Source organism: Aphelocoma coerulescens, chromosome 2 (assembly GCF_041296385.1).
Source record: "Aphelocoma coerulescens isolate FSJ_1873_10779 chromosome 2, UR_Acoe_1.0, whole genome shotgun sequence".
In the NCBI taxonomy this organism is placed as follows: Eukaryota; Metazoa; Chordata; class Aves; order Passeriformes; family Corvidae; genus Aphelocoma; species Aphelocoma coerulescens.
This window is the reverse complement of record NC_091015.1, coordinates 44167899-44190925: the sequence shown is the minus strand read 5'-3', so window position 1 is coordinate 44190925 and position 23027 is coordinate 44167899. Positions and strand designations below refer to the sequence as shown.

Here is a 23027-nt window from a genome sequence, read left to right as displayed (position 1 = left end):
TGCTGTGGAGAAAGTAGCTCTGATGTTCTTTGGGAGAGAAAATTAAGCTGACTCAGGAGAAGACAGAATTTCTCAGTAGCTTGAGTCAGAGAACCTCATGTTGCTCGCTGAAGCTCAAGGGGATGGCAGCTGAGAAGCAGCAGAAACTATGACATTCTAAAAGGAAATTGGCTTATACTGACATCAGTAAAATCCTGGAAGAATGGGTTTGACTTGATTGTGGATTTCCTCCCTTCTGTGGCCAGCGTATCTCCATGTGCTTTTGGTTTTTGTTTTGTGGGGTTGTTTTGGCGTTTGGGAGGGGTTTTGTTTGTTTGTTTCTTAAGGAAGAAAAATAAAAACTGTTCTTGAAGTATCATTTTGTCTTGACAAAAGATTCCAGACCTGTTCCTCTTAGATTTTTTCACTGTGCTATAGATCTACTGCTATGCATTTAGCTTTGAAATAGCAAGAGGCTTTCTCTCCATAAGGTCTTACTCATTATTTTTGCAGCAATGATTTTCCATGTATCCAAGTTTTCAATAGGAAATGACACCCAATTTCTATTACTAGTTATTCCAATTCATATCTCAGATCTTCTTTTGCTTTAAAAACTTCTTTGTCTCCTCCTGACTGTTTGCATATTTTTCTATCTAAGGAAACGTTTTCTTCTCTATCTATTTATTCTTCAGTAGAGTCTGAGAATTTCTGCTTGCCAGTTTGAGTACTTCCAAGGTCTCTAGATAAAAAAGTGAATCATTCAAAAGGAACTTTTGAAGAACTTCTGAACCTATTACTACCTGTCAGGGAAATAGTTAAATAGAATCTAATTACAGTAAGACTAGTGGTTACTTTCAGGGATTTACACCTGAGATGTTCCTAACTTCTCCAAAGATAATTCCTAAAATTATTACAGTATACTTGTTTTTAAGACAAAGTTTGTTACTTTCTCAAATGCACTCTATAAAGATCTTATTTACATCTTTTATTCCTAAATAGACATTTCAGAGCTTCAGATACTGAACATTGGGTGTCTGTATTGCATAACTGAATGAAAACACTTTTGCTTTCTTTGCTTATGTTATGATACTGCTCAGTCACTAGCACATCTTGTACAATAACAAAGGAAAATACCATCCTTGAGAATCTAAAAATACAGACTGCAAACAGAACAGTGGAATGCAGTTGACTACTTAAGTCAGTACTGTGAGCAAAGATGAAAATGTCTTGTCAGTTCTGTTGTATTTTTTAATCTATTTCCAACTAGTGACACATAAGTAATTCAGCCACTGCATTCATTAGTCTTCTGAGGACATTTCCAAATGGGAAGAGTTGTGGTGCAGAGGAGCAGGGGAGGAGTGTCACAGCAAGAGTTTTTGTGAGCGGAACACAGAGGTGGTGTGAGACACAGGGCAGTGTTAAGAGTTGTGTGGCGGTTTATGGGTGAAGGAAGAGATGCGTGGTTGCCCCTTGCAGCACTTCCTGCCCAGTCGTTCCTTGTCTGTCTTTCTAAGAGATGGTTGAGATGCTAGCTCTTACTGCAATGTAAGGATATGGACGCCAAGAAGTATGCAGAAACGTATGTTTCAGGAATTGGTGGCTAATAGCACATTTAAATGTGCAATTGCCACCCGTGGACTGGTAGAATTAAACCCTCCAGGATCATTCTGTAAATCAGTGCACGTATTCAACTGGAAAATGTGTCTGTTGAAACATAAATTTGCTAGAAGTAAGCATCACAAAGCTTTTCAGTAGTTTCTATACTTTATTAAATAAAACATGTCTTTCTAGTTGTCAGTCTTGTGAGTACAACTTGGCAAGATGAAATGTAAGATTCAGGGACAAGGGAAGAAAATTATGTAATACTTCTCTCTCATTCCCTCCCCCAACCCCATGTTTTGCAGAGCAAAAGTCCTGCTTTTATGTTTACTTAGATGTGTAAACTTACTGGGCTGTACTAGCAAAATTAGTGATGAAAGGGGTGATCTTGTTTAATGTTTTGGCTTACTGCACCAACATGGAAGAATAATTTGCTTTGTTTGGAAGGTGATGTTTTAGGAGAGGGTCATTTACATGATTGGTGCTTAAGTTCAAGTTGACTATTTGTGTTCCAGCATTGTGACTGCTCTCTCTGACAAGCCCCCTAATCCTTTTCCTGCAAACTCTACGGCATTAAAAGAATGGAAATGTAAGAAATCTTTGAGTAAACAAATGAGAAGTTCTAATAAACATGTTAAGACCAGGCGCTTGAAGTTTGGAAGATCCAAGGGACAGAGGCAGGGAGGGGGGAGAAGAGCAGTTTGTTTGCGTTGTTTTTTGTTTTGTTTTTTTTTTGTTTTGCACAGTGGGGATTAAGATACACTGTACTGTGCTTTGAAAAAGCAAACTGCTCATAGCTGGCATTTGAAATGTGAGAAATGCCCTGGTTAACATGTCAGCAGGTTGAGCTTCACAGGGATAATATTGCATTGGCAGTACTGTGCAGTAGGTTATACACATGCATGTGTTCAGACTGTCTTTCAGCAAACTGTGAAGCAATATCTTAAAGCAAAAGTTATTTGGTAGGGGTGTAATACAATTTTATAACATTTATTTGCAGTGGTATGGAGTAGAGCTTTTTCTCAGATGATCAAGACTGTAAACTCCCTCACTGTTGCATGGTAGGACTGTGATAGGTTTGAGGAAGCCCATGAAGGGTCAGGGAGGAACAGTGACATTTTCCCCAAATCATGTGCTAGGCAGTAAAGAGCAGCTGAGAGGAGAATTATGTCCTCAGATACAAGGCTGTTTGGAGAAGCTCCTTTATGAAATTTAAATGATTCTTGGCAGCATGGCTTCTTGGAGAAGTTTAAGGGCAAAGTATCTCTCTATTAATTTTAAAATGTTATTTTGTTTAATGTATCTAAAGCTGTAGATTTCCCAATTCCCACATTAAAAATGCATATGTGTTTTTGTTAGTACATTTATTCTGATTATTGCTTGGTGGTTCTTTCTTAAGTAAGTCCATCAGAGATTCAGATTGGTATCAAAAGTCAACTTTGGCTTTTCCTGTGTCTGAGAATCTACAATTCTTTGTGTATTTGAAAAGTTAACTTAATTTAGTAGCTGTATATGACACTGTTTTAATGTGCTAGACCTAGGCTTCCTTTTTTCTTTGGGTAGAAGGTGACTTATGGAATGGGGGCAGATATTGCTGTTGATTTTTGTTCTTTAGAAAGGACTGTATTACTTTTAGATATCACTTCAAATTTCCTTAGACATTTCTCTGGCTAATGCTGATTTTCTTTCTTACTTTCACATACTCTTTTCTTTTAGTCTTAGCAAGTGTGGTTAACTTATCATTGTGAAAGTCTTTTGTATAGTATCTTTTCATATTTATTTCTTCTCTCTTCTGGTATAGTTTTTAGGCCATGTTAAAAGTACCAGAAATGTCAGTAAAATCTTAACACAGAAACACTGCTTGGCCTCTAAGCACATTTTCACTTAGAGCTAGAGCTTAGGTAACTGCTGCTGTTTTGGAGTGGAAACGAGCATTTCTCCACTTCTGATGGTTTCTTTTCCTGTCTTGGGCTTCATTACCTGGATGGTTCTGACCTGACCCCAAGTCTTGCAAATGCATTTTCCTCAGGAAAATCGGGATGGTAATTAATGACTTTCTAACTCACTCAAGTTCTTTCAAATGCTTTAAAGACATTTGTATCCTAGAGTTAGAGATAGAAATCAGACTATGAAAGTCTTTATTCTTTGTTTGTTGGCTACATGTGAAGTCAGGTGGAGCTTGGAGTATGAATTTGGCTCTTGCTTTTGTCTCATCTGCTGAAAACAAGATGTGGCCAACAATTACCTGGAATATAATCAAGAATTACAGATACTTTTGAAATATATTGATTACAGTTTCACTTACCAATCATTACTTCATTATATTTGTGATGTCATTCATCACTTACTGTCTTTTGGGAAGGATTTCTAGTGACTTTTAGAATACTCAAATTCTTTCTTTGCTGGAGTTCTGTGCAAGACTTGATATAGTACAGTACACTATGGCACATGATGTGGTGCAGTGCACCACTGGGTCCTTAGGATGTTTGACAAAAACAGATACTTGCAGTATCTCTTAAATTTCTTTTAGATTATGGGGGTTTTCTTCAAGTGGACTTGGACTTTCTTCCCTATTTATTAGCCTTATTTTTCAAAAACCTTTGCACTTAGGAAAATAGGATGACATCCTATTCTGAAATTTAGATAAGGAAAGATGGAAATCCCTGAAATTGCAGCCAGCAGTTAGACCTCAGTCTCTGTCCAATGCCTGGAAGACCTGGATCAAACTGTAAATTTGGATCCTGCATCAGCTTCTGTGTTCTGTTCTTATGACTGAAAGGCATTGATTGATTAGGAACTCAAGAGAATTGACTTCAGATATTTGGTTTGCTTAGTATGTACAACCATGATTTTGTACACAATGGTATGTTTCTTGATCAGGTGGACTGGGAGAGACTTCTTTGCGGGTGCAGGCCTTGGATCAAAATACCCTGTCTCTCAGTTGAGTGTCCTGACTTGACCTGCCAAGCTTTTGGCATCTTGTTTCTTACTGGCCTTCCATCCTTTTCTGTTCTTTGCATAGAAAAAACTGCAGTGGGTTCTGACATACCAGTATTATGTTTAGCCTGAGAAGTTAATCAGCATTAATGTTACTGTTCTTTCCAACAGTATTTCCAAGAATGTAAGATTCTTGGAATGTAAGATTTTGTCTAAGCTGTCCCTGTAAAATCTCAGAAGTTTCAAAATAAAGATGGATAAATTTCCAATCAGGGTATAAACATCCTACAAGGTTATATATGTGTGTGTATCAGTAAGAGATTAAGTTATTAACCTTAATCATTAAGTTTTCTTGTTTGTTGGAGTTCACTGGAAGTTAAAATGTAGTTCAGCTGCTTCCTTCAGGGGAAAGAAGTTCCCAAACCCTTCTTTCCTTTTATTATTAAGGAAAAAATTAAAATCCAAACCCAGGCTTGTGTCCCTTAGAGATGTTTGTGCAGCTTTATTTCCTGGGGACGGGGACAGCTGTTCCTTGAGTGTGCTTTCAGAAGTAGAGAGGTGTGGCTGTCATGAAGGGAGGACCAGGAGGTCCTGGCGGGGGTGGGGCTTGGTGACCTGCTGGAATAGTGAAGATTTGTTCCTAGAGTAAGTCCCAGTAGAAGAATCATCCTTATTCTATATACCTGTCCATCAGACATGGCAACCACAAGGAAACTGGAGGCATGGGGAGTAAATGCAGCATCTTTCTATATTTTAATGGAGAATTTCAAGTATAGTGGGAAACAGAGATTTTTGTTGCGTATGAAGGCAAGGAATTCATGTTTCTTACACAGCAACCTTTTATGTGGCTTTGGAAGTGCAAAAGATTATAGAGGATGACCTAGTGTAAAAGTATATTTTGATGTGGAAGAGTATTATTGGTGCAGTCTTAAAAGTATTTCCTCAAAGAGTTGACTTCAGCTGGAGAAAAGATTCCTTTTCATTTTTTTGCATGAAAATTGCAAAGAAATGCCTAGAATAAGTAACTTCCAGTAGTTCTGTCTCTGTTCTTGAAAATATTTCAGTCAATCTGTAAATATATTTTAAATTTCTGTTATTTTTATTTTTTGTTACAGGAGCTAGAGTTAATGCCAAAGACAGCAAATGGTTGACTCCTTTACATAGAGCTGTAGCATCTTGTAGTGAGGTATGTTGCTCTTTTTGACTACTTTGTGTTAAAACAAGACATCTCAAATTACCTTCTGCCCATTGTTCATTTTTTAAAATGTGAAGCTACTCCAAATGTTTGGAACTGCAGAACATTTTTGCAGCGGTTTGGCCTGTTGAGGCTATATGTATATATGTATATCTCTTGCTTGAGCAGTAAGAAAGGAGGACAACTATAAACTTTGAGTTCTCAGCTTTGCTCTCTGTGACTTCCCTAGCAGAGGACTCTGCGTGCAGCATCCTCAAGTCCAGTTTACTTCTCCTAAGGTAACCAGAATGGCTCAGCAGGAGGGAAGTACAGATGAATTAAGATTTAGAACAACTTTTACAGCATGGTCTTTGCATGTCTTCATTTTTTTTACATGCTTATCTGTTCAGGCATTGAAGAAATAAAAGGTTCTATAAAGGCTTGCCAGTGTCTTTTTAAAAAAGTGATTAATTAATAGTATTGAATCTCACTTTAAAAATTTTAAGTGGAATGTAGACTGTTTCTCGAAGTCTTCCAGTTATACAGTTGTGAGAATATAATAACGCAAGAAATCACTTTGTTATTGTTTCTCTGTGGTGGTTGTCCTAATAAAAAATTTAAATGCCTGTAGAAGATCAAAACAAACAGAGAAATGCTGAGCTTGTTATCTGGAAGAGTTTATGCAAAACCATCTCCTTTGAGATCCTGAATCAAATTGATGCTCATTTCAGTACGTCTCAAATAAAGGTTTTTTATTAGTAAATTTTTGTTTGGGAAGATAGAATTGAATATTTTAGTTTTGACAAGCATTGAGCTTCAAGCGTTTGATCCATGAGCTGTCTAAATAAGCCTTGTTTCAGTTTTTGCTTTTGAATTCCCTGGATAAATAGCAGTATTTTGTCACTAGCATTAATAGCAAAGTTATGTAGAGATCATGTTATTCAAAAAAACAGCATTTGAAAATGAATCTTCAAGGGCGCCTTATTCCCAAATGCTGTTTGTTCTTGGGATATTTTTAGGCTGTTCCTTTGGGAGCTGACCAAAGCACCAAATGCTGCGTTCTTCAGAGCTGAGGAACAATAAAAGCTCTCCACATCAGTAATGCTTGCAGAGGCAGAGGAGTGCTGCAAACAAACTGGGTTTAAATGATAACTTCAAGAAATTCAGCTACGGCCATAGTTATTTTTAAATATGGAAGATTTTAAACAAAATATTAGTCAAAGGCAAACAAGACAAGTAAACCAGTCAGATGTTTGTCAGAATTCTCTATTTATAAACACAGTGAATCATGGGAGCCCATATACATGGTTGATATGTGTAAGCACTGTATTCTAGCTGACAGACCTATATGGGTTTGGGGCACTGGATAAAAAGCTGTAATAAAAATACTCGATAATGATTTCATTTAAACTTCTGGACTCTTGAAGTAAGGACAGCTGCAATTAAACAAGGACACTGAAACTTAAAAAATAGCTGGAGTTACGGATTTAGCTGTCAGCTGCACAAGTTCAGGCAGCTTCATGTCAAGACAGTCCCATTTTTATTTGTGTATGCCTGTTGCAAATTAAAAAAAAAACCCTAAGTAGATTCAGTCATAAAATTCATTAATGCATATGCACATAAAAATGAGATTCATTATTTTTCTACTAATGTTATGGTGCTTCCTTCTGCAAAAAAGGTAATAGCTGTTCTAAAATTTCCTTGTTCTGACATGGTATTTCTTACTATTTGGGTTAAAAATACGAGAGTTAAAATATAATTAGTTTTTCAAAGTACTAAATCTACTTCAGTTTCTCAGAGAGAAGACCTATTCAATTTTCTTATTCAATTACAAGCCTGTGATGCAGTATTTTCACTTTGATGTTTGTTCCTATGTAATTTTTTATTGACAGTATGAGAAATTTCAACATTTTAAATATGATTTATTCTAATATAAATAGGATCAATAGTGACTTAGCATTCTGCCCACAGCTGAGAATAGTACTTTCTATTGTACCACAGCATTATTCAAAAGCTCTAGTAACAACTTGTGGTAACATGTTTTAAGTTCAAAGTGGTAATCAATTATTTGTATGCTCAGTGACTGAATTGGCAGTCACCAAAAGCAATTAGTGAATTGTGGGAAGGTCACACAGCTGATGCAAAATGCAATATTCATCATCATGTTGATACTACCAACACGATTATTTTTTTATGCATTCCAATTGCGTGCACATATTTTAATGGGATTTGTTTATCTTGCTGTAAGAATTACAGTCTTATTTATCAAATTTTCACAGCTTGTAACAAAAGGAAATGAATAATTATTTTGAGAGATGGAGTTCAGTGGAATATTTTGAAACGGTTTTCATGAGTTTTGCAACAGTGTATGTTGAAACTTCTTGTGACCGTGCACTGTTTTATCTGTGATTCTCTAAATGTACATTTAATAATCTGGGTTTTGCCATTTGTAGACTTGGTCAGTTGAAAAATTTTGCTTGGCAGATAGATGAAAATTCATTATTAGTTCATAGTACTTCACTAATCCTTGGCTAAGGAATCCACTAATGGAAGAAATCCTAGGGTGGTTAATTAAACTTTGGAAATCAGTTGTGATGACAAAACAATTTTCCATGTGGCTTAAGGAACTGGATTAAAGACCTGGAAATGGTTGATTTGGTTAAATCATTCATGTCCTTGAGAACATCCCCAAGTTTGGATTTATGATGAAGTACAAATCCCAAAGTGTCCCAAAGATTATGTTTGCAAATGAACAAATTGTAAAGAGTTGTTTTCCACTGTACTGTCCTTAAATCCAAGGCTGTCATTTCAGATCTTTACTAAGTGGCTTGGGTTTTTTGTAAATGCTTTCAGGATGCTGTTCAGGTGTTGTTAAAGCATTCAGCAGATGTCAATGCTCGTGATAAAAACTGGCAGACACCCCTCCATATAGCAGCTGCAAACAAAGCTGTGAAGTGTGCTGAAGCTTTGGTGCCTCTCCTAAGCAATGTAAATGTGTCTGATCGAGCAGGCAGAACTGCATTGCATCATGCAGCCTTCAGTGGACACGTTGAGGTAAAAGTTAATTTTCTTAACTTGTTTTCCACTCATCATTCTGTCCCTCACATTTCTGATGTTTCACTTTTGAGTTTAAAACCATTTCTCCCCAATTCCCTCAGAAAACCTCAATGCCTGTTTTGTATTTGAATTTGTTTTTTGTATTCATCTCTGTGCAGAAAGGTTGTGGAAAATAAATGTTATGTCATTTAATTGGAAGTTTATTACAGTATTCACTTTCCTTACGACAGAAGCAAATTTGTCGAGTTAAGTGGAATTAAATTAGTAACAGCTAAATTTAGAATGGAAAAACCAGGATATTTTTCTGTTCAGTAAATAGTGAACATAGAGAATATGTTGTCACAGAAGTTTGGAGGAAATACATGTATTAAGCTCTGACTCAGTAGTCCCTTAGTAATAACATGAAGATTTGAAAGATTTCATGGCTTTGCCCTATTTAGCTGAGAAGTGTTTTTGTTGCCATCAAGTTTTGTGTTCCTTACAGTCACTTCATTGTGACAGCCGTTTTTTTCAAACTTACAGAATATTCAAAACCCAGCACATTTAAATGCTCTGAAAATGCATAAATTTTTGTTTTCTTTTATGGTTTTCTCGGTTGAAGCAAAGTTTTCCATTATGAATAGAAGATTTCTCTTCTTTCTCTTTATCTCAGATGGTCAGCTTACTGTTGTCTAGAGGGGCCAATATTAATGCATTTGACAAGAAAGACAGACGAGCTATACATTGGGCAGCCTATATGGGTATGTACATATTTCAGTTGATTAATACTGTAGTAATAAAGAAAAATCACCTCATGTTTTGTGGTTTTACATATTTCTAGGAAAAATATTTGTATTGTAAGCATTTAGGTTATCTGTGTCTGCCAAAAAAAATCAATAGTATAGTTGAAATTGTCTTGTAAATGTGTATTTTGTGGTGAGGAAAATCAATTTGTTGGAAAAAGAAAAGTAAGGTAAGTAGTTTCATTCTTCAGAAAGGAGGAACTATGTGTTTCAGTCAGCAAGTCTAGTCACAGGTGAAAGAATTTTGCAGTAATGCTAAATAAAAAGTAAGTAGGTAATACAAGGGGCACCTGAAACAAGAGGATCGTTGCAGCATCCTTGGGGATTGTATTTTCAAAGAATATTTGATCTCTGAAACAACAAATTCTTGCCTTGCCATTCTTAATCCAGGAGAGGATAATTATTGTTCTCATGGTCTTGATCAATGCCCTGGCAATACTGTCAGAGTAATGTTCTTCCTTGCCTTTTATCAGACTTGAAAAGAATTGAATGTGTCATTGAATTATGAAGTGATCATCACAGCATAATGTTCTTAATTTAATATTTGAAGCTGGATGAGATTGCACTTCAGGTACCGATACCAGTACTTGAAACCTCAGAAGTTAAAGAACAATCTTCATTATTGATCTAATGTTCACTGCAATATTTTGCATTAGTGTTTTTTAATGTACTTACATCTGCAAAGCAATGTCTGTGACAATCTGTCCAGCCACCTTACTGAAGGTGGTTATTTGCAAAATTTTGTTGAATGAAATTGGTGCATGAAATGTCAGCAAACTGACAAGTGTCAGTGAGAGGCCAGAGACACCTTCTGGCTTGTGCATACCTTGATGAGAGAAAAGTATTCAGTTTTTCAGATAAGCTACATTTATTCCAATTTTAATCGGTGCTGTTTTGTAGGCCATTGACAGGAAACTCTCTTAATGAACAGTCCATGGGCACGAAAAATTTAACTGATTTCGATCTACCTAAATATCCTTATAGACAACAGAGAAGAAAAACCTTTTGAAAGTCTTCAATCAAAGTAAAAAAAAAAAAAAATGACATTCTCTCTCACAATTTAGAGCCATTGTACATTGCTCCAGTTGTTTGGAGAACACCTTAAAAGCTTTCCACCATGTAAAACTGACCATAAAATAAAAAAGTTATGCTTTTTGTCACTCTACTATAAATAACTTTCTAGGGTTATATCCATTGTTTCACTTCCTTCCTGCTTTTCACCCGGCTCCATTGCTGTCCAGCTCAGAGCTGCGACTCAAATGGACTTACATTCCTGTGTGCTGGTGTTGCCCTCATTGGTGCACTGGGATGTCTCTGCAGCACTTCTCACATCAAGTACCTTGCTCTTCTCTCTGAGAGTCTTCCACTGATTGCTGCTTGCCTTTTCAGTGCAGGTCAGGGGGTTTTTTTTTGGTTTTTTATCTTCTCTTTAAACTTTTTTCTGCCACTGTTCTCTTCACTGTCTCTATTCCTATCACTGCTTTCAATATCTTTTGTACTTCTGTCTCTCATGTAGGGCTTGTTTTCATTCTGATCCCCATTGTATTTGGGTCAGAAGATGAGTATCATGTTTGCATTTCTCTTTCCCTTCTTTCCTACTGTACTGAGGTAATTAAAAAGTGAAATATTATTGCAGCACTTCACATTGCACTGGTAAAGTCTTACGATTTTTGTTGGTATAGCTAGGTGAAATGGTGTTTTGTGTGCTGTTGGGTATGCAGCATAAAATGACTATCACAGTGTCTGCATGTTTATAAAATAGCTTTGTCTGTATTCCTTTGGGTAGGCACTTCCTACTCAAACTTTTGCAAATTCTCTTAACTGCTTAAAAAGCAAAGACCCACTCTTTGTGAAGCACTTAAACTGAAAGCTGGATTTGATACTTTCTACTTAGATGTCTGACTGGATAAGTATAAACCTAAGTATTCAGTGTGCCCCTCATCACTTCTTTAACTAAGGAAAGGGTGTCTCTTGAAAGGTAAAATAAAGAGGCCCCATGTGTCTGTATGGGTCAGTTACAAAGGTAAAGCACCAAGTGTATTGTGGTCTGTTAAACTCACGTATTTCTTTATTCTGCGGACTTTGTCATGACTGTCCATGTGTTTTCAGTGATGATGTGGCAGTTAAATTAACTACGGAGCAAGAAGGACAGATATTTGGTTACCCAGTTTTCTTGGCTTCTTAGCAGGCAGTGTCACAAGTGCCTACAAGCAGAGGAGGAGCATGTGGGCATGGAGGGGGAAAGCTCATTGCCCTTTGCAGCAGTGATGGGTGTTGGTGTTGGGGTCCCTGGCCCAAAGCTGACAGTGAGAGCTACTGCCCACCACTTGAGGGTGGGCTCCCTGCCCTCTCTTCTCTTTTCTGCCTGAAACTTCCCCACATCACTCCTTCCTCATGATCCCAACTCGACTCTTACTCTCCTTCCATTGTCTTAGGAGAGCAGCTGATGCTTTTAAAAGGCTGCAGCTCCTCAAAGACCATCTGAGTCAGTCTTGAAAATAGAGCTTTACTAAATCCTGTATGATGTTGCTTAACATTTTAAACGTTTTATGAGTAAAGGAAGTTGGACTGGAGGGATATATTTTTATGTACTAGTAGAGTATTTTCTTCTTTTCGTATTTGCATCTATTTTTCAAAGTGTCTGCCTAAGATTTAAAAATCCTAATGGGCATGTTTGGAATTGGGGTAATGGTGGAAGATTGACAGTCACATTGTCTCTCAAGTTGTTAATGTAAATTTGCAGTAAATATTTAATAATGGCAAAGTTACTTTGCCTCTCTAGTTCTCAAGTCTTAAAAAAAACCCCTTCTGTGTAAGCAGAGGACAAGACTGTGTTTTGAGTATACAAATTTATTTTTGCAGTGTAAATGCTATGATTGGGTGTGGTGTGTAGAGATGATAACTTTATGTTGCTTTTATAGTTTATTATAGGATTAGGAAACAGGAACAATTCTTTGTTTTTCACATTAAGGTCCAAAGGAATAATGTCTTGATATGTTATAACAATTTTAGAATTATTAAGTTTGCAAACCTGTTAATAAAAAATGATGCTTCATTTTATTTGTCTTTATTATTTTAGGTCATATTGAAGTTGTGAAATTACTCGTGACCCATACAGCTGAAGTGACATGCAAAGACAAGAAATCATATACACCCTTACATGCTGCAGCATCTAGTGGAATGATTAGTGTAGTCAAATATCTTCTGGATCTTGGAGTTGATGTAAGGAAAAATAAAACGACATGGGAAATAATTTTTTTAATTGTTTGAAATGCTCTTGTTAGTACTGTAGCACACTGTTTATTTAGGGACGGGTTATGATATAGTGAAAGTATGTGAGTGAAGATCTCTGGAAATACTACTTTTTCGTTTATAAACCCTCATTTCTCCATTAAGAGAAAACCTCCTTAAGAGCCTTGCAGATTTTGCACAATAATTTGAAAATAAGTGTGTATTTAATAGGGCTTTTTGTTTATTTGATATTTCTTGCTCTTAATTCATTGGACTGGAAGTCAGGAAATAGGAATTCCGATCCTAGCTTTGCCACACAATCATTTTTGAAGTGCAGGAAATCCAGTGCTTTTGCTTCAGTTGGTAAAATATAGATGGTACTGACTTTCTACATAAAGGAATAAATGTTAGAAAATACTAAAAATGGTGAGAAACTTCAATACTACAGTGAGGCCATATTAATATTGAAATGTAAAATAAATTAAAAGGTTCTACAGTACCTGCCTGCAGAAAGTGTGTTCACAGTGAACTGTGAAACTGTGTAAGAAATCTACATTGTGAGTCACCATCTTAGTCTTGCAAGGCTGGAGATTGCAACTCAAGCTCTGTATTGAGAAGTAGATCAGAATTTAGTGTCATGTTGTGTACAACAAGAAATTCTGTTTCTATATGCACATACACACAAAGCCTCTTTGACCTCTGTTTTTAATGAAAACTTGCAATGCTGTTTTATATAGGTCTGGGCTATGCTTTGTAGCATCTGTGCAAATTACCACAGTTGATATTTTTGGCATGTGTGTGCTCTCTTAAGCTGCATACAGGAAACTGGTGTGGAGACAATTGGAGGAGGTTGGCTCGCTTGTAAAGCAATCATACTCTTCCCCAGGACACAGATCTCAATCAAAATGCTATATCCAGAACTTGCTTTTAATTTGTGGTCTTGAAAAGTTCCAAAACATAATCTCATCACGTGCAATTTTTTCCTTTGTTAGAATTAAATGCTGCATTAAGTACAGCTTTTAGCCTACTAACTAATCTTGGGGTTTTTTTCTCTTACAGATGAACGAGCCAAATGCCTATGGAAATACTCCTCTCCATGTAGCTTGTTACAATGGGCAAGATGTTGTAGTGAATGAACTCATAGACTGTGGTGCTAACGTAAATCAAGTGAATGAGAAGGGGTTTACACCTTTGCACTTTGCTGCTGCGTCGACACATGGAGCATTGTGTTTAGAGCTCTTGGTCTGCAATGGAGCAGATGTAAATATAAAGGTAGGTGTATCCAAAGCCATCCATTCACGCTTAAAAGTGCTGTACATCTTTATCAGAGGTAGTTTTTTCAAAAATACTTGTTTTGATAACATGGAGTGGTTCCCACTGATAGATGGAGTATTTATATGAAAAGTACTACAGTGAAAATGAGCCAGTATGTTGCTTCAAGAAACTTGATCTGAATCTGGAAACCTCAGTGGGATGTATTATATAGCCCAAAAGCATGAAGGAGAGTGACAATACTGTCTGATCAATCTCGATTACATTTAAATGTCAGAGTTCTGTATTATTTGTTTTCCCTAGTCTAGCCATATAAGTAAGAGCAAATAGTTTTAAAAAATGCAAAAGTACATGTTTTTCTTATAAATAAATAACATGAATCAAATCAAGGCTATTTCAGGGAAATGTGTATGAACTGGCTAATTGCTGGAGCAGTTGAAGAGATGATAATGTTAGATCTTAGAATCTAATTAGGGAGATTTGGGAAGGGTGTATTAAAAATACAAGTATAAGTAGATCAGGCCTTGGAAAGTAGATGGAAGGTCTTAAACAGCTGGTGTTCTAATTACTCCAGCAAAATTGTGTGAGCAAAGTCACATCTCTTTTACATCTCTTACTTGGTCACAAGTCTTTGACTGCAGAACATTCCTTAGAATCCAGCCTTATTGTAGGTAGAATTTAAAACAAACGGGTTTCAAAGGAAACTATAACCTATATCTTCTATTGTCTTCTCCAGTGCGTAGGGTAAGGTCTTGAGATGTGTAAGAGAGATGTAAGACCTTCTGTTTTGTATTATGTTGATTTTTACTCTAGTAATGAAAACTTAACTGTATTCAGAAATATTTAGTAGCAGTATCTGGTGTCTTGGCAGGTTTTAGGCTGAGGGAAGTGGGAAATGGGTATATGGAATGAAGAGTCCAAGTGTTCCTTATGGCAAAATGCCTGGTTGCCTGAACTGTCACCCACATGTAGTATGAAGAGAATTATCTGTTGTTTAATTTCTTGAGAAAAAAATGGGAAAAAAAATCTGCTTAATAGATTTATGCTTGAATTTCAGCACAATCTGTGCAGGAGGTGAACGTTAGAATAACATAATAATAAAATTTCTTTTAAAAATCTTGGGATTTGTGGTTCACTTCATGAAAGCAGTGATTTTTACAGTGATTCATGCTGATTTTCGGCTAACTAATTCCAAAATACAATTTTGTATCTATTGTTAGTACAAAACTCAGAGCCAACTGAAAATTTGGGAGTAGTTTAAAAATAAGCTCTTTGATGTGGAAAAATCCTAAATGTATGTTCGTGCTCACTGTAACATATATTTAGGCATGCAGCTCATTTAATGAAAACGTATATAACTCAGTTGTGGAAAAATTCATCACCAAAGTGCCCTGCAGAAGTAAGGAGGTGTGTTACAGGGTTTATTGCCAACTTGTCCTAAAATATCCAGGTCACAGTCCATTTATTTTTGTTGCCAGCTTTCTGCTCTGCATAATGTCCAACGCTGCATATGACTGAGTGTTCAGTGTTGCAGGGCTGGTTGACTTTTGTCCTACACTCTTGAAACATCATTTTTTCAGTAAAGTGTGGTCTGCCATGAAAATAATCCCACAATGTTAAATATACTAATGATTATATTTGTGTGTTACTCACACAAATAAGAACAAAGGAGAGCTTATAGAACCTTCTAGGACCTGAAGACGGCCTACAAGAGAGCTGGAGAGGGGCTTTGCGCAAGGGCATGGACTTACAGGACAAGGGGAAATTGCTTCAGACTTTGAGGGTAGGTTTAGATTAGATATTAAGAAGAAATTCTTTACTGTAAGGGTGGTGAGGCACTGGAACAGGTTGCCCAGAGGAGCTGTGGATGCCCCAGCCCTGGAAGTGTTCAATGCCAGGTTGGTTGGGGCTTAGAGCTACTTAGTCTAGTGGAAGGTGTCCCTGCCCATGCTAGTGGGGTTGGAGCCAGATGATCTTTAAGGTCCCTTCGAACCCAAACTATTCTATGGTGCTATGACAAATATTAACAACCCAAGAATTGCTGTTTTTCTAAATGCGAGGCTGCAAGGGTTCGTGACTTTGTGCATATTTCTGATGTGGAAGAAAGAAGTGGGCAGGGCTCCATTTCAGAAACAGCATTTAGGAGCTTTAGCTATAGGTTGGTCGTAATTAAAATGTGTTAATTTTGTACATATCAAAACTCTTAAGTGCAAAATTAAGCAAGTAGGGCTGTGTAGGCATTTTAATCAATTATAGCTTGAAAACAGCATTTATCTCCTGTTTCCTCATCAAGGTGTTATAATTCTGTTAGTAGCATTTCTGTGGTTTTATACCAGTATGACTGAATTTGGCCTGTAAATTTGCACCTGAAGGCGTGAACAGCCTTATTTTGCATGTGAAAACTTGGCACTTGCACTGTCGAAAAGTGCAAGAACTGAGGCAAAAGAAAGCAATTTCCAAGTCAACTTCTGCTTCCCTGGAAAGGCCTATAAAGATAAATCTTGGATTTAATCAGAAGAGCAATCCCTAAAAAAAAATAGAATATGTTGTGTAACTAAGAATGAATTGTGGATTTAAAATGAGATGGAATTAAGATGTTCTTACTAAATATTTATTGAAACCAAACCTGTTCAGTTTCCAAATACTGAGGCTGAAGTTCAAAGTAGTTCTTAAAATGGTTATATGATCTATTTTTCTTCATAATTATATTGCTTGTGGAAGCTGATTCAAACATTTCCTCCCATGTGCAACTGTTCCTGTGGTTTCAGAGGTAATGGAGTGGATATGGATGGTAATCTAGGTGCTGACTAGACAGTACTATTAAAGCACTTCCTGCTGTGGATGACTTAGTGGGGAGAGCAAAATGGAAATACTCTTATTCTTGATGGCAGATAGAGGGGAAGTTCTTGTGCCTATCTGTGAGTGCTGGCCTCATTTTAGGAAGGGATTATGTAGCAGAAGATAATGGAACAGTAGAAATAAACATATTTCTACATTAAAACATAAAAAGCCCATATGCCTTTTATCACCTCTGGACATAACTTCCTGCTTGTTTTCATAGCCTTGTCAGTGTCCACTGTAGAACAGTGAATCTTGTTAAGTATTGCTCATTACTGCAGCACTCCCTCTGCACTATTCAGGATTTCCATGCATGGAAGAACACATTGAAATGAGTATGTAATGGGACAGTATTAATTGTTTTATGGACCCCATTGCTGCTTGAAAATTCAGTGACCTAAATAGAAAAAGTTTTTTACTTCCATTGGTGGTGCTAGAACATAAGAATTGTTGCTAGGGGGAGATTTCATTTGGAGGAATGCTGTGACATGATAGACCCACATTTCCTCTCCCTCCATGAAGTTCAGTAGTCTGAGTACAGTTAATATGTGAGTAATCACTCAATAAGACACCATGTGCTGTGTATCATGTCTGTCTAATTGCAATTGCTGTTCTTTGCAAATTTTCTATGATCTAAGTATTTTGTGGATATATTTTCTCTAGTGATAGAAGAGATTAGGGTGATTTCTTTCCTATTACCACATTTAGCTGAGTTTCAGTGAAGACAACAAAAATTATCATTAGCCCATAGCTGTCCTGTCACGTACTGTGATCCTGTCTGATCTCATTAAATCACACAGCTGTAGCTAGCTTGATATTTAGATAGAAGATCTTAAAGGCATAAAGAAAGGGAAATTGAAGCAAAAGTTTTGAAGATACCTCTCTGCTTACGCAGTCCAGCCTTCCGGCATCTCAGGAAATAGTGATTAGCTTAATAGAGCCTTGATAGTTCATTGCTTAAAGAAATGTTTAGCTACTGGTTCTGGTCCTATATATCCTTTTCTAGTGACAGTGTTTTAGAATGGAATTCTGAATGTAATCCTATACCTAGAAGTTCAGCTTCAACATCAGAATTGTCTTCATTTAATTTTATACCTGTTCTATACTTATATGTTTATAAACAATTGCATGTTGTGTTATTCCTGGGCTGGAAAGGAACCTGAGACTGTTAGACATGAGAGAGGCACTCTCATAAAATCCATTGTCTTAGAAATCTATGTTAAGTGCATTTTTAAGTAAATTTGATCAGAGTAAATCTAAAAATCTCTTATTGGTTGTACTGTGTTTTTTCATTTATATGTGGAAAATGATTTTGTAGTTTATTTTGCTGTTATTTGCAAGATCTTACTGAAGTTTTCTTGTGAGGTTTCTCACTTAACCACAGTGCTCTTCAGTTTCTAATACTGTCACGGTTATTCTATGTCTTTGTGAGGTGCATTGTAGATGTATGTTTTTTCAGCTCCATCTTCTTCCTCTTCATCAGCCTATCTTTGAGATACAGAATTATCCCATCTAAGCCAGTGAGACTGCAGGCTACTTTTATCTGCGCCCTGAAATTCTTCTGTTATTTCACTAAGCTTATTTTATATGATAATTTTTCTTTAAATCAATAGATTCTATAGATTCTTCAGGTTAAAGAAGGATAAAAGTGAGGGGGGAAAGTCATCGGATGTCTAACAGTTGTTTTAAATTTCCTGGACACAGAGACTTTTAATGGTTGGTGTACTAGTTTGAAAACAAACCAGTGGGAGGCACCAAGTCAGAATAACAATTTAATGGAAATTAAAGAAAAGGAAAAGAAAGTAAAAGAAAATACTGACAGAGTCAAGATACAACCTGAGTCCCTGTTAAGCAGGGTGGTGGTAGCAGTCTGGTAGAATGGTGGCTGCAATCCTCTGAAGTGGTGATCCTGTGGTAGAAGAGGTCTGCTCTTCCTTAGAAAGTCCAGTGGTGGCTGTGTAGCTCCTGTCCTCTGGAAATCCAGTGGAAAGAGTGTCTCTGGTCTTCAGAGTCCCAGATGATATCCACGATGGGATGCTTGGTTCCTCCCTCTGGGTGGAGCATCTCACAATGGGGTAATGAGTCATGAGGCCAAGTGTTGATTAGGCTCCTTAACAGAAGATAGTCCGGAGGGAGTTATCTCTGAGTCATGCGGCAGGACAATGATGGGCCATTAACAGAAAGATAGTCTGGGGGGAGGAGGCAAGGAAACACTGCCCCACCTGATTTCAACAGCTCATGAGGATGGTAATAGAATACACCTCAACCCAGGACAGTTGGATAAAGAGATGAGAACTAAACTGTAGGGAAAAAGATGAAAAAAAATCGGAGCACAGAGATTGCTTGGGGAAGTTGTGACTTGTGGTGTGTTTATTTGGCCTCTTCTTAAGGCCTCCAGTAACAGAATTAAAATTGGTTGTCTAACTGCTCACAAGGATTTCAACCCCATTTTCTGTGTTTATTTACATCTGCTATAGATATGTGGATGTTGTCTTTTGGATTATTTATGGACAAAGAAATCTGCTAGCTGGAAGATCTGGAGATAACTTGACTTTCCTTATCGAGCATTGTATTTCTTCCAATCTACGTTTGAGAAGACAGTGTTTCATGTAATTGTGTTGTTATGCTGCTCTAGGCAGTGACAAAAGAAAAAATTCCACATCCATCCCTAAAAGGGTTTCCAGCAGACTTTCAGTGTCCCATCCATAGAACCATGTCCATTTGGTGTCAAAGGGAGAGTAAAGATGGGATGACACTTCTGCATATGACAGCAATTTGTGATGTTTCAATACATATGTTCATATCATATGTTCCCCTACCATCTTTGTCTAATTTAACTTTGTATTTTGTGAACATTTCATACTCTTCAAAGCCATCATAGAAAATGTAGATGTGGTATGCATGTGCATTCAAGGGTCCTTTGATTTTCTGAGTTCGTGTTTGCAATTTTTTGAGTGCATGTGTAGGAACTTTTTTCTGCAGTAAAGCTTTCCCATTACCTGTGATAAGTATGAGGGGAAAATCCTTCTAAAGTGAAACAGCAGAAAAAATGGGTTTGTGAGTTCATTGAGACTGAGCTGTTAAAAACTGGTTTCCTTATGTGTTACTGTTGGCCTGCTTCAAGGATGTCTACTGGGTGAATGACTGAGTGCACATTTAAGGTGTTCATTTCAATTGTGTGGTATCTAGTAGGGTTGAATAGTTCTACCCTAGGTTTACTTGTGGTTTATGATAAATTGCTTACAAACATCACTTTACAGAAATTTCCAGTAAACATATGAGCTTTGTAATGTGTTGTCTTCTAATATAATATGTAAACCTCTCTAGTAAATGCAGCTACTTTCTTTCAGGAAACAAACTTAAAACATTGTTTTATTTTAGCCTTGGGAAGGAGAGGAGTTGGACATAGACTTGTTGCTGGAATTGTGTGCTGTCATCATCCTCTTGAGAGTTATTATCTTAAGGACATAGGTGTGAGTGAGTGGGTGGGTATCCCCGAGTTGTTACTTGCAGCTGGAAGAGTGACTAAGAGCAGCTCTTGGGAAAAGCTTGCCATGTCATGCTGACTTGTCACTGCCAGCATCTGTCTGGCAAAAGTGCATAGAAACAATTTAAAGAATGGAGTGTAGAGAGAAAAAATAAAAAGAAATGTCCTTTTTGTTGTTTTGGGTTTGGGGTGTTTTTTTTGTCAGTTCTGATTGATTGCTGTTACTGGCCATAAGTAAACACGGGATTTCTTTTTCTTTTCCAGAGTAAAGATGGGAAAACACCTTTGCACATGACAGCGATCCATGGTAGATTTTCAAGATCCCAAACCATCATTCAAAATGGTAAAAAGGGGGAGGGGGTATTTTTGTCAATAAGCTTTCCAGTTTGGATATTTTCATCCTTTTGTATTGGTAACATACTGAATTTTTTTCATGTCCAGTGTTCAGTAATAGTGGTGGAGTACGGCATATCTGTTTATAAGGTTTGATAAGTTACACTGATGAATCATTTCCTTTTCAGAATGCAGGAATATATGTAGATTTGTTTTCCATAATCCAGGTTGTAGAGAGTTTGTCCCATAAGGTTACATAATAAAATGCTTTTCTCTACCAGTGAAATCTATATAGGTTTTAAGTCCAAAGTCATCAGTCATTGACAATCAATAATGTTGCTTGAAAGATCATCAGTGCTATTTTTCTAACAAAGTATCTGTATGCCTACGTATACTCTTACTTAGTAATCACTTTTTATTATAGGAGCTGAAATAGACTGTGAAGATAAGAATGGAAATACCCCTTTGCACATAGCAGCTAGATATGGCCATGAGCTATTAATCAACACTCTGGTTACGAGTGGTGCTGACACTGCAAAGTAGGTAACTTTACTGACATGAATGCAAGCTGACATAATTCAGAAGTGTATTTATTAGATTAACGGAACTAGTACAATTTTTAATATCATCCTCAACTTGCAATAGGAAATAGTTTGTATATTATCCTGTATTGTACTTGTAAGTAGCTAGTCAGTATATCACAATTTGTACCAAAACAAAGAGAAATAGAGTTTTCTGTAATCTGTTTGAAGTAAAAGCTCTGAAAGGTTTAATAGGCTGTTGCACTGATAATGCATGCTGATAGCTTGGAAGGAAGTGTTTAAGATGTTAAGTTAGCTCAGTATTCTAATTAGGTGGTTTGCTGAATGAACCCACCATGCATGTGCACTTTGGCACACAATCATGTTTGTTTTATTTTAATTGTAATGAAACTGTGATACCTGATTATGGTGTATCTTAGGCGGGGTATACATGGGATGTTTCCTCTCCATTTGGCAGCATTAAGTGGATTTTCAGACTGCTGCAGAAAGCTCCTCTCATCAGGTAGGATACTCTATTAAATTCTTACAAGGTGCTTTGTACTTCATTTTTTATTTCACAGAGTAGCTTTTAATTAAATCCTAATTTAGTGATACATAGAAATCCTTACAGTTTACTGGTACCTTGGGGCCAGTGCTTGCTTTTTAATGGGCAGTGCATAGTTAAAGTGAATGCAAACTTTTGCACACTTAAGTTAAAAAAAAATTCATCCAAATTGTAATAATGCGTTCATAATTTCTTTAATATTGTGTTTTGTGCATTTCAAGTTGGCCATAGAGGTGGGATGACTGATTCAGACCATAATGAAACTTCAAGGAGAAAGATTGATAGTCTTTTTTATTACTTCATAGAGCATCCAATTTCTATTCCATGATGTCTTTAGCTTAATACAGATCATCTATTCCTGTCTATTCCTGTAGTGGGCACCTAATGGCTCTGAATACTCTGTGGACTGCTACATTAAGAAGCTGTTGCATTGGTAGCATATTGTTAATCAAATGCAATGCAAACTGCACTTTTCTTTCAATGTTGGACTCCTCCCTGAAGATGTAGATGTTGGAAGGTCATTACTTCTCTTGTTGGCCAGAATCTTATGTGAATTCTGAGCTCTTTGAACTATTGGAATTCTGAGAAAGTAGATTTGTCCAAAGGAAGCTTCTGGAATAGAAGAAGAATAAGAATGAACTAAATGGTTCTATATTAATCTGAAGACACTTAATGTTTTTCAAAAAAAAGATGAGTGGGGGGAGGAGAGAGTAGGGGAAAAGGTAGAGTAAGAAATTGCTTTCCCAGATTTATACTGTTTGTTAGGGAAGCCTGGGAGAAGAACTAGAGAAATATAACTAAAACTACCTACTGGTAAGGCTTTTATTTCCTATCCTGTCATGGGCAAACTTGCAAGGATTCACTTCAGGAAAGAACTGCTCAATAGTTGACAATATTTCAATTGGATGTGTTCAAAATGAGGGATACTGGCACTTTCTCCTTTCTGCACTGGATGTTGTGCTGGCTGTGCCCTTACTGGAGCTTCAGTATGGCAAAGGAAATCATGTGGAGGACTTGCAAGTGGTTTTTGTGACTTTTATGTGAGTTGAGAAAACATGTATGCAAATCTAGCCTGGAGCAGATAAGGACTTGAAGAGTATGTCCAGCCTTCAGGCTAGAAAGACTAGATACTGCTAAGAGCTTTTAGGATGGGCTCTTGGTGTGGGGATTGGTATGTGCAGAGTATGTATCCTTTTTGGGCTTGGGAGATGTCTCCTTTATGTAAATTAAAGATCTTTGATTTTTAAATTCA

At 36.9% G+C, this 23027-nt stretch overlaps 1 protein-coding gene across 3 annotated transcripts in view; it reads left to right on the top strand.

Moving 5' to 3' along the window:
* The window catches only part of ANKRD28 (ankyrin repeat domain 28), a 118741-nt gene that overhangs the window by 70847 nt on the left and 24867 nt on the right, over nucleotides 1-23027 (top strand). For all 3 annotated transcript variants that reach the window (XM_069007225.1, XM_069007224.1, XM_069007223.1), the window contains 8 exons: nucleotides 5631-5701; nucleotides 8543-8743; nucleotides 9399-9486; nucleotides 12608-12750; nucleotides 13819-14031; nucleotides 20621-20699; nucleotides 21114-21228; nucleotides 21651-21733. In XM_069007225.1, coding sequence (XP_068863326.1) covers nucleotides 5631-5701; nucleotides 8543-8743; nucleotides 9399-9486; nucleotides 12608-12750; nucleotides 13819-14031; nucleotides 20621-20699; nucleotides 21114-21228; nucleotides 21651-21733 — 993 coding nt within the window. The remainder of the gene's footprint in view (nucleotides 1-5630; nucleotides 5702-8542; nucleotides 8744-9398; nucleotides 9487-12607; nucleotides 12751-13818; nucleotides 14032-20620; nucleotides 20700-21113; nucleotides 21229-21650; nucleotides 21734-23027) is intronic.